Source organism: Rhyacophila brunnea, unplaced genomic scaffold, assembly GCF_057557595.1.
Source record: "Rhyacophila brunnea isolate RB1 unplaced genomic scaffold, BYU_Rbru_1.0 scaffold_6, whole genome shotgun sequence".
Taxonomy (NCBI): domain Eukaryota; kingdom Metazoa; phylum Arthropoda; class Insecta; order Trichoptera; family Rhyacophilidae; genus Rhyacophila; species Rhyacophila brunnea.
Genome location: NW_028233276.1, coordinates 28,433,520 through 28,453,195, shown reverse-complemented (window position 1 = coordinate 28,453,195; position 19,676 = coordinate 28,433,520). Strand labels below are relative to the sequence as shown.

Below are 19,676 nucleotides of genomic sequence, written 5' to 3'. Positions count from 1 at the left end.
CTCTAATACAACTTAAACTGTGCCGTGGCTCTACGACTTAAAAGTGAGCCACTCTTGGGACACCGTACCCATGGCGTAGCATTTGATGGCTACATCTTAAAGCTCCAATTTATTTATTGGTACATGCAGTATCCGGACACCAAGTTTCTTATATAAAAGGTGTCTTACTTAGTATTACATTACATTGTGCTACCACAATCAGCACGTAGTTAAAGTGACAAAAATAAGCGATAAGTTTATTATTGTTCTTATTACAACGTCTTAGTTAAGGCTGGCTTAACGCTGGTATCTCTACATCTGGCAAAAAAACAAACGTTACTTAGGAATTTGCGTGATCGAAAAAAGCTTTTTATAACAACTGGCTGTTAGTTGTTTGTTGATAAGTTCATTTATGCGATGATAAATATTATAAAAATGAAAAAAAAATAGACAACTTTGTCGTGCAAATGTCAATTATTATGCTTGTGATACGGATACCCTAGAATCTATATGATTATCATGTATATTATAAAAGAATTCTATAAATAGGTGACAGTGTATTTTTTTCTATATTACATAGTTAAATAATAATTGCTTTTCTGATAACCTAATATTTTCATAATATATTTTTGTCAATACATGATTATAGAAAGCACTTTTCATACAAGATTGAAGAGCCGTGATACAAATACTCTTCTGACAAAATGTGTTGTAAACCGATATGAGTAGAGTAGTTTGGTTTTGAGTTCGTTCACCACATTATCTTGTTAGGGTTATGGGGTGGAATCTACTGAGTTTCGTATAAAATTGTCACTTTGCTTGCTTACAGACAAAATCTTTACGTCTGGTCTCAGTCAAATACCCAAAGAGTTTCCGTATGAAAAATTGATTTCAAAATAGTTTTTTTTTAATATTTATATAAAATGTAATATAATATAATATACATACAAAACTTTTTAAACAATCATTCACTTTTATTTGATATATATTGAAGGATATACGGTTTTTTATTTTATTATATTATTGATGACATAAAAATTAAACACAAATGAGATATAATTCTTTGTGATGTAGAAGAGAAGAAAATGAAGAAAGGGTAGATGTATTCACCGTATTACACGGAAGGTATGTAGTCGTTTTTTTGGCAGACATTCTAAAAGATGGAGAAATAGCAGAGAATTAACTTTTTTTCAAAATTTTGAAGAATCATAAAACCAATAGACTTAAAACGATCCAACTAGTATAATAAGGTAATAAATAAGCACCTATGAAAGTAAAATTTTATTTATCGAATTTTTATAAATTATTTGTGTAAATATGTATGTAAAGAGTGGATTTATCTTATTTTAACTAACTACTTAGAGTAAATATAATCTATAACTGATAAAAAATATGGGTTAGGCGAAAATTTACCTAATCATTTTTTCTATTAAAGTCAATCGATGTTTTATTATTTTGTATAAAACAATATTACCTACTTAGTGTTCAATGAATTCTTATGTCCCGTTCATTTAAATAGCTTCTACTTTGCTTGTTGTAATTTTGGTTTATATTATAAAGCTTACGACGGAATTTTCGTCTACTTGAAATGAAACTAAATTGTTATTGGTGAGTTTAAACGTACACTATATTGAAAATATTTATTTTTATGGGTTTATATAACCATATTACCTAGAATATATATTTTAAGTATTTTTTTATTTAAATATAGAAGATTTTCTTTATGTTACAAGTATTTGTCTTAACCATAATCATTTTTTAATACAATAATACCGTTATTAGCTTTATTATATTTTTTTATTATCCTAAGCAATTGTTTATAATACATATATTATTATTTTTATATACTTAGGTAGTTTATTTTTAAAATTGTACCCACTACGTGGAAATAATATGTAAATAATTTGTATTAATATCGTCACAGCAATCACAAAACGTCGTCAACCTTCAATGTTAAATATACATTAGAGAAAATATAACAATAATACAATTAATAAAATGAAACAAATTTTTCATATTATGGAATTACAGTATATTGTGTATTAGTATATTTCTAAAGTTTGAGAAAAATCATATGCAATATGAATGAAGAAATATATTTCTGTAAAAAAAAATTAAAGTAATTATGGATGTATTTATACAGTGGTGAATATCAAATAAATTATTTAGATTATGAAATATTTACATATTTATTAAGTCAATGATAACTGTTTTCAAAAATATTGACGGATCATTTTTCTAGAAATGAAAATATTAATATGATTTAATATTTTTTTTTAAATTATAACATTAATAATTTAGGTATAAAACCCATGTTTAAAATATATATTTAAATTTACTTATTTCTTTGGATTCAATTGTAAATATATATTTAATTTAGATTTAAATCAACCTCACCTGCGGTTCCGTTTACATAAAACTCAAAAGCGGCGAGAGGTCCATAAATCGAGGAACATTTCGAGTCCCTGTAGTCCACTTGAATCTCCCATCCGGGTAGGAACCCTTTCTGGGGCTCTGTCACAGCCTTCGAAGCAAGTTCTATCATGGGAAGTATTTTCCTAAGTGAAAACTCGTGGGTCGAGTCCTTCGGCAATATAACTGCTAGCTTGACCACTTTTCCTCTAAACGAAAAAGGAGTCGCTGGCCTCAAGTTGACAGTTATATCTTTCACGAAAAACGGCATGTCAGTTGTATCGCTGTCGACATCGTTACTTTCGGGTTCTATTGAACGAACTTTTACACTTTTTCTTAACTCCTTATTATCTTCAAGTTCGCGAAATTTATTAAGTTGACTTATCACACTGTCACGCTCTAGATTATCTTTAATGACTCTTTCTGAATTAATTTCGAAATTATCACTTAACTCGTTATAATTGCTTTGTTTAATATCTTGCAAAAGGATCTTTTTATTTTTAATGTTTCTATTTTTTACTGCATCAAAATACACATCGTCTTCTATTTTACGATTGCCTATTAAATCACTTTCATGAACTGTATTATACTGATAATTATTCGATTGCTCTAAAAAATAGTCTGTTTTGTCACTGTCTTTAATGTTTTTGTTCGAACTATAATAATTAGAACTTAAATCTTTTAGAGCCTCAGTCTTATTCAAATTTCCGTCATGTATTAATTTTTTATTAGATATTATGCGTAAATCACTATTATCACTTGTATTTTTTATTGCTGAATGCACTCCAACGAGAAGCCAATGAGAAAGCAATAAGTAAAACATAAAAGCCACATTGCGGCAACTCATATTTTTAAATCTTGTAAAATTACATTCTGATCCAATATATTTTTTATCAATATTATTATTACTTGAATTATTTTTCAGATGTGGATTTATTTTTTTGTGAACAACGAGTCTTTTTATTGTTAATTGTTCATCTATTATTAGTTTATTGTCAATCGTTTCATTTTTGAGGCGAACACTTTTTGGGTGCGGGTTACATGCCATCTTATTTAAACACTTTGCTCCTTCTACAATAAAAACTTTTGTGTCCATTCTGTCACTTATTTTAGACTACCACAAATCTTCAATATCATCTGTTTTATTCTCATGATTCTTGATAAGGAAAAATATATATTTAAAATTAATACAATGTTAATATTAAGATACTTTCTATTATGTCTGTATATTTAGCGTCCGATGCATAGTAAGCAGTACTTATTTAAAAATGTTGTCTTGTGCAATAGTCAGCCAATTTTTGAATACATAAGAATTAAGGGGGAGAATCACGCCAGCAGAGAACCTAGCGGAATAATACGAAACTTGCAATTTGAGATTTTTTTGATAATTTACAATTTCAACTGTATTAATTAATAAATATGTATCTGAAAACATTAAAAATATTTTTTTTAATTCAAAGATAAACTTACAATTGTAAAAAAATGTAATAAAATGTGAATTTTTTGCAGGGTCACATCTTATTATTGCATTATATTTTACGGTCATATTTATTATAAAATTTAGTTTAAGTTTTAGATTTTTTGTTTAGATTTTTAACTAATTCATCGTTTTAATATTTTTTATATTTATTTTAAAAAACATTGATTTTTATAAAAATATAAATGTGTATAACTTGAAATCTTTTTTATTTATATCAAATCAAGCTTCAATATTGGGATCATGAATAAAATAAAATTTGATATAAATAAAAAGGATTTCAAATTATACACATTTATATTTTTTATAAAAATCGATGTTTTTTAAAATAAATATAAAAAAATATTAAAACGATGAATTAGTTAAAAATCTAAACAACAAAAAATCTAAAACTTAATAAACTTAATTTTAATAATAAATATGACCATATAATATAATGCAATAATAAGATGTGACCCTGCAACTAATTCACATTTTATTACATTTTTTACAATTGTAAGTTTATCTTTAAATTAAAAAAAAATAAAAATCTTTTTAATATTTTCAGATACATATTTAATAATTAATACAGTTGAAATTGTAAATTATCAAAAAAAAAACCTCAAATTGCAAGCTTCGTATTTTTCCGCTACGTTCTCTGCTGGCATGCTTCTCCCCCTTAATAACAAACGTTTAACGTCAAACTGTGGCGCCGCTGACGGCGAATTATTGAAACAAAACTGACAGTCATTGTCGACTGGTTATATTTTTTAAAAATAAATAGTAAAATATAGTTTCAGATAAACCAAGATTATATTGAATTGATTATCTACGCAAATACTAAATAAAAGGAAAACCTAATTTGTACTCAATTAATTAATCAATCAATAGAGACTATTGTGAAAAATATTGACGAATTTGGACATCGTGTAGTCATTTCAATTATAATTAAAAATGATCCTTAGAATTGTTTTTATACATATTACATAAATTAACAATATACATAACATAACATAACAATTACGATAAAGTAATGATACAACTTTTAGTTTTCATACTTTTACTATTTTATTTCAATAAAAAAATATTTTAATAATTTTCAGATGATTGTAATTTAAAAATGCCACAATTGTAAAAGTGGGAAGCAACGTTGCCATGTTAGTCACTGTTTGTTTATTTATCATTCCACTTTTATGTAAGCATAATATTTTACCTAGTTTAATTTACGTAACGTCAACATTCTATGCATCAGACCTGTACAGCAAAATAACAGTGTAACAGTTTTTAATTGTAATTTAATATACAAACTAAGTAGGTACATAAAACAGCATTCCTTAGCAAATTCTCTTGACGTCATGCTCATTGTCACTAAATTATTAGAATATAATATTTAGTATTGTCTAAACAATTGAACATAATATACTAAAATATGATAACATCTTACACATTATGAAATAAATACAATAGTTTACATTAATTTTACAACCATAGAATTATTGATATATTTTTTTATTATATTTACCTTATATTTTATACGCGTAAACATTTATGTCGCACAGTTGAATGACAAGATATTATTGATATATACTTTTGAAAGCTAATAAGTATGTAGTATTTAACGACCATATATTATATTTTTTCTTTAAAGATACCTTCCCAATTTCACTCTATTCATAAATTCTCTCTCGACCTATAAAGCTGCTTAAAGTGATTGCAGTGAAAGCTTGAATGAGGCCACTTATTATAAAAATTTCCCTGCAAGCGTTAGAGTTATCTGTCGTTAATATCCCTAGTCACGTAGAAAAGTGCTTTACAAAGACTATATATTCCACTTTAAAATGCACCGTAGTACAAAATATAATTTATAAAAAATATCGTTTGCTTCTTTATTTAAACATTCGTTTTATTTTATTCATAATGTTATATTTTCATATACAAGTAGATTATCGAAAACAAACATAATGTGAATAAAATATGTTATATTATAATTTTGAATACCAGTTTAAAAAAAAGTAATATTAAGTAAAGTAATATCAGTGTAAAAACAATAAAAAATAGTGGGAAAATTTGATCATATTTAGTGCTTTAGAATGTTTAGATAAAATAATTGGAATATTATATCACATACTCGTACATTAGATTGTATTCGTTTCATTGATCAATCCATACGCCCTTAATTGGTAATTATATGTTAAGGTAATCATTCAATTACAAACTAATCAATCACATTGCATCTAATCAAAATTGATTGCAAATTATTGGTTTCATTTGCAATGCCTAATAATAATGGCATATGGCATATTATGGTGGTGGTATTAGTCGTATATAATATATACATATTATTATTATCATAAAACTGAATTTGGAAGTCTTTTACAATTTCAATTAAAATCATTATATTTTCAAAGCTGTTTTAATGATAAAAACAAATATAAATAATTGTTCTTTCATATGGCATTCGTTGAATATTCAAAGGATTCATTTATATAAAATATACAAAAGGTAATTAACGTTGAAATAACAGTATCAGAATATCACGAAAACAATTAACGACACGGCACGTATTCACAATAAATTTAAAATTAAATTTTTGGGAAAATTTTATGAGATTAGTTTTGAAAAGTAATCACAAGAGAAGTTAAATTAAAATTCCGTCCAATTATTTTTCAAAACTTCCCAGATTTTTAGAACACGTTTTTTTCATGTTGAAGATAATTTTGTCATCGACTTTTAATTTATTTCGACTGAATTTGAAAACTTCGATAACTTTTCTAGCTGAACTGAATTTTAATTTATCTCAACAAAATTAATTGTGAGTACTTCTTGTTTTTCGGAGTTTTAACATTATTATCTTCTATTATCAACAAGATTTAACGGTACACTCAAAGCTCTGTATAAATTAAGCTGCAAAGGTCTTTTCAATTTATTTCATGAGGTCAATAAATGAATTATATTTATAAAGTCTGCTAAAATACTTTCACAAACAGTCTTAACATCTTCTGTTTTGTATCATCGTAATATATTATAGTGGTTAGATAGATGGTACGAAGATTCATAAGATATCCACACTATGTTAAACATAAATAACGTTTTATAGACAAAACATTGGTGTCTTATTCGTTATGTTAAATCTACGAATACTAGTTAGTGGAGTAAATTTTCAAATAAGTAACTTATTACATTTACCTTCAATTTCAAAGTAAATAAAAGTAAATATCTCAGATTCCGGCGTAGTCAGCACAATTTTTCAATATGTCAAAAACTTCTATTAACCTCGATAAAGTTTCAATACTCTCTCGCATCGGTAAACATTGCATAAATATCTCAAGAATCTTGACAAATAGTTCCTACAATTATATTAAAAATTAAGATTTTCATCTTTGTAGAAATGATATTTTATCATTTGTAATGTACGATATTGTGAAATGACAACTATATTCTAGGCATACTAAATGGTGTAACAAGAAACTATATGTATATGTTTATTGTTAAATTTAATATATGAATAATCCAGCAATACATCTGATTACATACAAGATACAAGGGTTTGGGTAACGTTTTATAAAAACTTAATATATTAATTATTGAATTTTACGTGTTAGAACTCCATTATAATGGTTTAGAAACAAAGTGATTTTGGTTTATTCTACTTTAACTGAGGCATTTAGGTTGAAAGTTGCTTCGGGCTATAAACCCATATTCGCCACGATCGACGATAACTGACGTAAATGACTCATTTAAAGTAGAATTCACAAAGAAAAAATGTATTAAAACCATTGAAATTTTTCCAATTATTCAGAAATTTGATTATTTTCATTTTTAATAATTTATACGTATCTAATCTTTTAATTAAAAAATAAACTTACAATTAAGAAAACTATGAAAAATTTAAATTTATTGTCAGCCAGATTTTTTATGAGTCAATATTTTTTTTAAATATTATGGTATATATTGGTTTGATAAGTTTTTTAGAAGGTGATATTCAGTCTTTTGAATAATAATTCATACATTAAATATTCTCTATTATTTGTAAATTTAAGAAACATAGAGTTTTTTATAAAATAGAAATACATATGCTTACATTAAAATCCTTTATGGAGAGGTTTTTATGTCCCGTCGTTACGATTAATTTTTGTCTACTTCCCATATAAACAGATAAGTTATATTCGGTACACGGATACTACTACGGTGACAATACATTCTAAATATATTTGTGGGTCGTCCAATACTCCGAATATGGGGTCTCCATATAATGTTCTCCGAATAAACTAACTTTTTGCTAATGACGTTAACCACTTAAAAGAGTCTTTGGCGGTAGTATTTAGATAAAAATATTAAAAAACACGACTATCGTCTCTCTACTTTACGAGATGATAGAATTCAAACATTGCATTATTGCACGTCTTGCAAAGGGAGGTAGTCGCTGGCAGGGAGTCAGAGTACGTATACCAAAGTTTGTAATGCGAGATTGTATCGTTAAGGTGGAGCATCAAAAATAATATTATATACAAACAAAATACTGTTTTTTTTGGCAATTCTATTTAAAAAAATTATTCTTTATTATTATTATAAAAATATTTGTTACACCAAATGTGGTCCAAACTTTCAAATATCGGTTATTTTCAAATTGTTAATGTGATCGAAATACAATGAACAATTCAAAGCAATCAATAATACTACTCCTGAAGAAACTATTGAAGCTGGTTATCAGTCAAATGCGTGGTGGTGGTATACGTAGAAAAAAATACCTGCCCAAACTGTTCTTTCTAAATTAGATAAGGAAGGAACGTATATTTGTATCTAAAATGTATGATAAGGTCGTGCAACCGGTAGAAGTTTCTACTAATAAAACTATATATTATCCTTCTTTAAAATATATACATATATAAAACATTTCACATAGCCCCGCCAAAAATATTGTCATTGAGTGACATTGTATATGAAACTGTGGTTAACGAATGAATTGATAAACATATTATTATTCTTATTGTCAATATTTTTTTACAATTTCCATGATAAAACAATTTTAGATTATGAATAATATCTAGTAGGTATTTTCTTTCGTAAAAAACTCATTATCAGTAGTCCAAAATTATATTAATTGAAAAAATAATAAACGACGTAAATTGAGTCTGATGATAATACAATTTTTATGTATTTTTACAATTTATTAATCATAGACTATTTAACCACATTACCACAAATTTCACACATACCTATGTATTTTAATCACTTTAATCCAGTGGTACCCAACATTGTTTTCATCAGGACTATATTTATAATCAATAATAGAATGTCAGGCATTTTCTTTTCAATGAAATTTACGTAAGAGAATAACTATTGACAAATGCATATTAGTTCTTCTTATTGTTATTTATCATTAGTTTCAATAAAAAAAATATGTTTCTTACCAATTATATTGTTAAATTTAAAGGCTTGTTTTTATTATTCGGATTACTCATTTTTCGGCAAGTCTTAAAAAATTAATCCCAATTTAAAAAAAAGCAGTTTATCGTACCAACTTGCTTGCTTGTGAGCTATAAAGAGATTTATTTGATCTATATTATTGCCTCGCTAGGCGACATCACTGCTGGTTGCACTTTGCAAAGCGCCAAATGTAATTTGATTTGTGTGTTCAACCATAAATTGGTGATAATTTTAATCAAAGTCGTACAAATTAAATTGAAATTATTTTATTTTATTAATCGATTTAAAATATTATAAAAATAATTAAGTACCTATACAAATGACAAAATAATTGAGAATCTGTGTTCCATCCAATACCTACATCTATAAAACAAACTAAAATATTATAGTTTGTTAAACATGTCGATATATAAATTTCTATATAATATATTAAAGGATATTTAAATTACGAAATGAATTTTTTATCGTCTCTTAAAAACGACATTTTAGTTGAATAAAAGTCATCCATCATTCGATGATATTAAATTTATGCTGACATAAGATAAAACTGTCTGGTGTTTGATACACATGCTCGATTAATGATACGTTTAACATGTGTTTTATACTAACATCTTCACGTGGTGGTGTCTTTTTTGGTTGTATGACCCTACAATATCAAACATATACGTAGATTTTTCTATCATTGTATTGCAATATATAAACCAATAATAATAATTTACATTTATCAATGGTAACCATAACATTGCTTCTAATTTGAAACTAATTAATATTCGTTGATAAATACTAAATGAAAATGGTATCAATATAAATAATGTAATATGTCATTTCTTTACCCGACATTGATTTTTCATTCTTTGTATTGCATTTTTTTTTATTTCGACGCATATTAATATTTCCAATTATCTTTGAAAAATATTTGCTATATCCTATACAATATGATGTTGTAAACTAATAAAATATAAACTAGTTATACACTATAGCCATCATTTGTGTTATATTCATAAATTAACGAATAAATGACATACATTCTTCACACACTTCTGAAAAAATATATTATAACCAATAGAAAAAATCTTTTTAAAAAAAGTAAGACACCCCACCTCGCAGGAATCGAACTTGGGTGTCGCGTGCATGTACATATACCACAATGCTAGAGGAGTCATACTTAAATGCGATAAATTTTAACTAATGGTTTTTGATAGTCACTGAAGTGCTTTCCAAATTGAGCTACTGTTGGCGATCGGCTTTTGTTTTTAAAATCAAAGTAGGTATTACTTTAATTAATAACCATTGTCACGGATAACTCGAATTTATAATAATTAGAATGTTACATTCTTAAATCTTGTGAATCATTCGTTGAATAAAAAAATAGTTAATTAAAAAGAATAAATGACAATTGTAATTTTTTTAAATCTACAATCGGTCAATATTATATTAACGTGTGTATCCTATGTAAATTACGCCTGATTATTAATATGAAAAAATTGTATTTAAAAATGATAGGTACTACAAAATATATAAGTCATATTGTTTTTATTGTCAGTTTGTGTATCAGTTTGATAGGTAAATTTTGCAAAAACACGATTTAGTGTTATATTGTATCTTATTATCATCAAACGTCAAAAATGGCGTACCATCATTATTTATAAAAAAATAATGTTGAGGCATGTAGTAAGTCATCTCTGAAAACGAGAATAAATTCGTAGAATTATACTAGATTATCATTAGTGGGAATGCAGAAGAATAAAAAACTCCTGAGCAACATCAAACTATATTGAAGAAATAAATGCCGGTCAAAACACCACTTTATACACAACTCGCAGACAGCAACAGCAAATGATAGTTTATTTTTATTTCATTGTTTCCACCGCTTATTTCATGTCTAAAAAATATAAATTATATGTAAGGATGCGCAAAATATAATACGTATCTTCTGAATTCTTCTTTATTTTGCTCGAATAGACGTCGCATATGCAAAAAATGACAAACAAGAGGTATTCGAGAAATTCGTGGTGTATCCAAACCAAATCCCATGCCATGTAGTATTCTTCAAGCCGCAGGAATGATTTTATTATGAACACGGTGTTTGCCTTTTATTATGCAATGAACATTTTTATGTCTAGCTGAGGTAGAAGATTTTATTTTTCATAACAGGGGTCGTATTATTTCATATCGTTGACGTATGTGATAAAATCGGTTGTGTTGGATATTGTTGGAAACACGAGTTTCTAACGACCCACAAATTGGATTTTAAATTGTGGTGCCGAAGGATACAATTGGTTTTCCAAGAGATTATAATAACGTATGTAGGTATATTAAAGGGTAATAAATATTTATTTACTATCATCCTTTTTTAGTAAAGGCTTACTTAAATATAGTGAACACTATTTTGAGATGTTCAAAAACGAAGATTTTAAAAACAATAATATGAAAAGAGTTTAGTTTGAGTCTTTTTAGAAATATTTTGTGTTTGTTGTAAATTTTTTAAATATTTAGGTACCTGAATTTTATAATACTAATAATCTTATTGTCATACTCATTTTTTAATGTCCCGAGATTTTACCAATGTTCACAAAATAATTAAAACATATATAATTATACATTTATATTGAGGGCATTCTGGCAATATATCCTTAATTAATAAACTATTATTTTTATTCAACGAAAAATTATTAATTTATAACGTAACATTAATACAATTAATAAGTACTTCAAAACTATAAAAACTGCAAGTTAACTTCATCGTTATTAGATGGGACGCACATAGATTAGTTAGCAGAGTACATTGGCGCGAATCCAGTTAACGCGGACTGAGAGACGTATATTTTTCAAAAAGATTTTTTCTAGTAGTTAAGTACGTCAAATTATATTACGTATAGCATTTAGAAGGGCCAAATAAAACTAAAAATTAATTGCATTGATTGTGTTGATTATTTAACCCCACGATAGCCGCGCGGCTCAAGCGTTGGCCTACAGCATCGTGGGTCCCAGGTTCGAATCCTGGGTCTGACGAGTACACATATTGTTTTTCAATTTGTGTATGAGTCAGAGTATGGACCTAATAGGTTGAGCAAGTTGCTGACATCAATTTGTCGTAAAAACAAAATGTATTAATATTGTCTATTGCAGATATAGTAATAGCGGATAGCAATATATTAATAGCGACATTGATAAGCTATAAAAAAATAATTGTTTTTAAATTTTATTTAGAGTTATGTCAATGATAACAATTGAATATTCATTGAATATTCTTCTCACGTTTTAACAATTATGTATATATATCCATTTCCATAATATTGTAGCGAGTAGCATCCCACCCAAGTAATGTAATGATGCCTTCTTTTAATGCGTCATATAATCTTAAATTGATGCAAATTCTTTCAAAGATTGAATCTACGAATTCAATTTGGCTGTCGCCTAATGCGAGTATTCGTCAATTTCAATTTTAAATCATTCCATCAGTTAGAGAATGTTTCTTTTTTCGTCACAAAAAAACACTTTGCCGATTTGAAATAAATCGGCAATTTAACATACTATTTTACTCACCATATGCTAGATATAATACATATTATACCAAATAGCTTTTTGAACTATACCTAGAACCTTATATTATAACCTTCTAGTATTATAGTACGTGTTTACACCTTTTGAAAGTTTTTGATGTAGTTGCACTGATAGCCGCGGAAAAAAAATATGTTGTCAGTTGGCGCACTGAAACATGCCAGCATACAATATGGTAACTATTTTGATGTTTCAGTAATATACGTATGACATAAGTGTTTTCTGGTGGGACATCTAAATGATTATGGTTCTGCAATTTTTTTTAGCTGGCTTTCTATGTGAAGACTTGCATCCACGTTTACCTAGTGCATAGAATTTCGGCTATTTTTTTATAAATACAATGGCATGGGCTGCGGGTTGAATATGTGGGTTGCCATATAAGTGCATTTTTTTCAATGTGTATTTAATTTGATCCAGTGCAATAAGTCAATTGGTTAGGTAAATAGTTAATAACTATTCTTCGTTGAAAAGTTTTTTAAAAGAACCTCCACTCCGCTTAGGATCGAATATTTAACTTATTACTTTTTTTTACTGTGTAGGGTTGATCTTTCATACACTATATTCGTAAATATTTTGGTACAAGACAGATAAATCAAATAAAGCATACTCGCTTGGTTAAATCTTGTCATCTGGTAGCTTAAGTAATACAAAACGTTCTAAAGGTGGACATGAAGACTGTTGAAAAAGTGACAATACATGACATATAACTGAATGCAATTCACTTAAAAAAGAATTCATCTTGTAGTGAATCGATCCAGGCTAAATTAAAAACCAGAACAATAATTACCGCTTTGTTTAGTGTGATTTAACCGGTGCATTAATTTGTTTATATTTATCTTACATATTTTATGATCAAAACTATAGAATTTTTGTATTAAACATATAATACCTTAGGTTACTATCATGACTTTAGAAATCAACCAATTATGTGAGGGAAAAAATTATGCGTTCCATGCTAATTGTTAATTTGATATTAAAATACTATATTTCCCAAGTAATTTTACATATATTTTAATTATATAAACTATGTTCATATATCTAGTCGTTAAAAATGTGATTTATTTGAAAACTAATAGTTTTTATAATACCATATTGTATTTAAATGTCATTACAGGTCAGGTATTACAGTAATTTTCTAAGCCATTAGAACGTTGTAATGGCAAGACATGACAAACCAGTGGTTCACCTTGACCGTTTTCAAAGGTGTAGGATTAAGACAAGAGATATTATGGGCGGCTGATTTTGTATTTATATTAGTTTATTTATAAATGCCCGTGAGTCAGTTCAAGGCATGGCCACGTGGTTTTATTTTGCACCACGTGGGAGGGTCTTGACCTTGAAAAACGATGCGGTCAGAGTGAATTCATTAATTATTATTGTTTGATCGGCGCTGTGTTGTTTGTTTGGCATCCGACGATTTTAAAATGTATAATTACTTATATTCAGAACATTTAGATACGTACATAGATCAGTACCAAACATATTTGAGCAGTTTTTGCCAGGCTGTGTGCCGTAAAAGCTTCTAGGTGTACCGCAATCTATTAAAAGGTTCATTAGAAGTGCAGAAGATAATAGAAAGTCTCTCTGCAACATATTCTACGTATTGTTTATAACATATTTATGAAATATGAGTTTGTCATTAATCTTTTTGCGAGATACGATGGAACCTGATATAAACAAAGGAAGAAAAAATCAATCTTGTGTATACGAGTAGAATCATTTTCTGAAGTAAAATTCTCAGCATTTTGGATTTCGGTTTGGAATTAATATCCTCGATTATTTACTACACCATAAAAATCTCTGTTGTTGCAAGGATATTTGAAAATTACGTTTAATATAAATGAAAAATGAACGATAACAGATAGGTGAAAGAAGAGTTACTTGTTTTATTATCTCATTTATATCCCCGTTTTGACATAATTCTTATTTAAAATAAATTGAATCCTTCTCACCAAAAAAAATATTATCTATATTTCATAGTATGTTATCAGGTGAAATAGTTTGGCAGATACTGTATAAATTTTACTAGTGTACCCCTTTAGAGAATAAGAAGCCTTTCTTATTCTACATATAATAAAAAAAAAAATCTTTTCACAATCAGATGTGGGACTTTTTGACCTGCGAATCAAAAATATTAATCCAATGTTATCTCTAGGCAATATTTTTTTTGATATAATAAAATTACTTATAGTATTTTGGCATACAATATAATATTATGCATATTTTCTGACATGTGGCCATATTCATTTGGGAAACACCAATCTGAGTAATAGAATTTTAAAAATCTTATGTAAGTACCCAATGTTTAGTTTAGTTTGCATCAGTTAGCATAAAATATTTTTTTATCGTCATATTATTTTTGTAAAAAATAACGTGAAACAAGCATCCTTTACATTTTTTTTTCATATTTTAATGAATAAAAAGCTTTTTTTATAAATAGGTACCTACGTGAAAATACATAAGATCTATAATATTTTAAGACCTCTGTTTCCGAGACTCAAAACAAAAGCCATTGTCTTTAACAACAATTTAGTATTTTGAAAAGCTTACAAATTAGGTTAAGTTTTATTCCTAAACAAAGTTTTTTTAAAGCATGATAAAAGGAGGCATGATTTTACTTTTAAGATTTTTAATAGAATGCCTGCTTAAAAGCACTGGTGACAAAAATATTTTTACGGATAAAAGAATTAGTCCGGATATTTTTCATTTTCATTTTCAGAGTAGCCACATTTAGTCCTGACGTTTCTATGTATGTTCGTTTCAGCGGAGCCTGAGGAAATGACTTTTCAACACGGTTTTGATAAGAATTTGTCGAATATAATAAATTTGATTATTTAAAAAAATGTTATGTAGTGAATCAGAAAAATATATGAAGTCGTAGCTACCTTTTGATACATATTTAAAAAATATATGAGTATATTAATTATAATATAATAATGTTGTATAAAAGTGCACTAACCATCAAAAATTTTTGAAATTCATGCTAATATCATATTAAAAATACAAGCATACACAATTTTTGCAGTTTTATTATTGTTTTAATTGATGTAGTTGTATGCATACTTATAGATTGTTACACAACAAAATATACTAGAATAATCAGCTGTTTCACTGATTATAGTCTTACGACCATTGCTTATGAAGTTATTTTGTGTGCGTATTGTAATATAACTTACCGAAGATCTCCGAACGCGTTATTTTTGCCGAAGTCACCCGAAACGTCACATTTAAAATATATAAACCTCTGATATACAATAAACGTTACTTAGTATATACTTACCTACTTATATGAGATATATTTGATGGCACCATAAAGGTTGATTTGTTTTTTATTAACTATATAATGTTTGTGGACTCATTAAATAGGTTAAATTTATAATTGTATATATTATCATATTTCTTTAATATTTATACATGCTGTCTTTCTTGTTATATTATTTGTTATTTGTAATTAAGATATTTTTATATATTTGTATTTATTATGTATTATGGCGCATTGGCCAATCGCTATAATGCCGCAATACTCTTTTTCTAAATAAATAAAAAATATTTATATTACGGATACTAACTAAATAAAAATATAATATCGAGGTAAGTATACTATTAATATTATTATTATGTAGATTGTTCTGATATCGTGATTATTTATCATGATTAGGTATCATATTATTATATTATTATGAAAGTATTCAATTATTTAGAAACTATTAAAAGACATTAAAAAATATATTTGGGTAAATAGGAGAGTAGTTTGATAAGTTATGTACATAAAGTAAATTAAACGTAGAACTTTTGAAATAATCATTACTGTGTATTTTTAAAACGAGAAAATAATATCTGATGACAGTACGTTACGTTATTTAGTTTATATTTAGAAGTTTATTTGTTGAAGTTGACGCGATCACTATTTTTTTTTGATTTGGAAAAAAATATCTGTCCTATTATAAAAAATATTTTTTAAGAGTATTTCACACAACAGGCGTTATAATGGTCAAAATACACGAATTCAGATTTAAATCGACACCGCATCTTCTTTTGTTAACAGGTTTTTGCACTAAAAAACCACATTTATTCCCAAACATAAAGTTAAGGTGAAGCCTTTACTGAGCCTTTTTTTAAAGAGACACCTAGCGGAAAAATACGAAGCTTGCAATTTGAGATTTTTTTTGATAATTTACAATTTTAACTGTATTAATTAATAAATATGCATCTGAAAACAAACGGCCCACGTGCTCGGCGTAGGTCAAAATTGAGTTTTTATTGTATTTTCAAACCATGATCCTGGACACTACTTAAACGTTGTAGATAATCTATTTATATCATTTTGAAGCCTTATTATCCTTTATAGTTATTTTAAACATTTGATGACTGCATAAAGTATTTTTGTTACATAAAATAGTATTCTTTTAAACCTCTTGCTCTAATGTTTTAGAATATAGTCATATTTCGGTACATAACTGTGCAGTGGTGTTAAAATTTTTTACATTTATTAATTTTTAAACGCATTTATAAAACCATTAGTATAATTTATTACGAGATAATTTTTGTAAAATATTCACGATAAAAAATTATATTGATAATCTCTGTGATCCCAAATTTGACAAGAATTAGGCATTTTATTATTCAGAAAATCGGCAAGATTAACACATTTGAAGATGATTCTAAAGATACTTATTATAAGCTGTGTCTTTGACCATTCAAGTGTAATAAACATCTTATGAATATTGATTGCTTTATAATAATTATTGACCTAAGAATAAGGTAGTGTTTTTTTGAAATACGCCATTTCTTTTGTCATTCCCCAGTGGTTAAGCTACAACATACGGCTGTAGCCATAAATTCACAAACTATAATTGAAGTAGGGAGTAAAATGATATTGACGCGCGTGTTTGAACATGTACCGTTTAAAAAAAATAAAAAAAAATTCGGTTAGGTACATGTTCAAACACGCGCGTTAACATAATTTTACTCCCTACTTTAATTATAGTTTGTCAATTTATGACGACGGCCGTATGTTGTAGCTTAATCACTGGGGAATGCCAAAAGAAATGGCGTATTTCAAAAAAACACTACCTTATTCTTAGGTCAATAATTATTATAAAGCAATCATTATTCATAAGATGTTTATCACACTTGAATGGTCAAAGACATAGCTTATAATAAGTATCTTTAGAATCATCTTCAAATGTGTTAATCTTGCCGATTTTTTGAATAATGAAATGCCTAATTCTTGTCAAATTTGGGATCACAGAGATTATCAATATAATTTTTTATCGTAAATATTTTACAAAAATTATTCGTAATAAATTATACAAATGGTTTTATAAATGCGTTTAAAAATTAATAAATGTAAAAAACCTTAACACCACTGCACAGTTATGTACCAAAATATGACTATATTCTAAAACATTAGAGCGAGAGGTTTAAAAGAATACTATTTTATGTAACAAAAATACTTTATGCGGTCATCAAATGTTTAAAATAACTATAAAGGATAATAAGGCTTCAAAATGATATAAATAGATTATCTACAACGTTTAAGGAGTGTCCAGGATCATGGTTTGAAAATACAATAAAAACTCAATTTTGACCTACGCCGAGCACGTGGGCCGTTTGTTTTCAGATGCATATTTATTAATTAATACAGTTGAAATTGTAAATTATCAAAACAAAAATCTCAAATTGCAAGCTTAGTATTTTTCCCTCTCTCCCTCTTTCCCTCTCGTGCCTCTTTAAAAACGGCTCGGTAAAGGCTTCACCATCGGGCATTAGCGAATTTATCAATGTTGAAAATTTTCATTTGGAGGAGTAAAACACATCATTTTTAAATATCATTTAACTAGGTAGATGTTTTGAGCTAAAATGATGTTAAAAAAATCAGCAGTTTTCTATTATTCTCTTTTTCATTTACTTTACTTATACCACACACTCGTATATTGAAATGTTGATGGTAGTTAACATCAGCTTTATTATTGAGCATTTTTTACTTTAACAATACAATTATTTATTATTACTAACGTTGTTTCATGTTATATTTGTATTGCCGATATAAGTACTGTGTGTTAATGTTTTTTTACGATACATTAAGCTGGTATTCTTTTTTTGTTAACAGTGTCCTTACTCAAATACTTAGACATAAGCCAGTGGTGAGAAAACATCCGTCCATTTGTCTTAATTCTGTCTAAAAGGTCTTATTAAACGTGCACTCATCTAGCGGGAAGCTAGATCAGTGTTTTAAAAACTATAACGAATAGTTTATCAATATTATAAATTTAATATTATTACTCCGTATGTATGTTAAGATTATTTTCAACGTATTTTTTTAATTTTTGAAAATTACAATGAATAATAAAAATATTAATTAAATAGGTACCTATCAAAAATACCATTATATTTTTAATAAACAATTGATTTGGTAACAAAAATATGACAATGTGTGTAACAAAGATTATGTATATGTAAATCTCAACAATAGTATTGATTTAAAAAAAATAAAAACCGCGTTCCTGTAAAAATTATACCATACTTAATATTATATTATTTTTATAATATATTTTTACCTATTTCGATCTTTGATAGAAACCTATCATAATCAAATAATAAGGCAGATTTTTTCTTGAGAATATTTTATTTAGTATTACGTTCTAAGACATTTTAAACTGTTTACACTACAGATATAATATTTAAAATGGATACTTACAGACCACATTATAATTCTCTACAAGCGAAACAAAATTGATATGTAAAATAATTAGGTACCTACGTAAAATACCATTATTAATTGTATGTTAATTAAATTCATAACATACATTAATAAATATTATATCTTAGATAAACTACA

General features: G+C 26.9%; 1 protein-coding gene across 4 annotated transcripts in view; it reads right to left on the bottom strand.

Annotated features, from left to right (window-relative positions):
- LOC147065495 (atrial natriuretic peptide receptor 1) overlaps positions 1-19,676 on the bottom strand; it is a 303,943-nt gene that overhangs the window by 181,113 nt on the left and 103,154 nt on the right. For all 4 annotated transcript variants that reach the window (XM_085956505.1, XM_085956506.1, XM_085956507.1 and 1 more), the window contains exon 2: positions 2,377-3,547. In XM_085956505.1, the coding sequence (XP_085812631.1) occupies positions 2,377-3,487 (1,111 nt within the window). In that variant the 5' untranslated portion in view covers positions 3,488-3,547. The remainder of the gene's footprint in view (positions 1-2,376; positions 3,548-19,676) is intronic.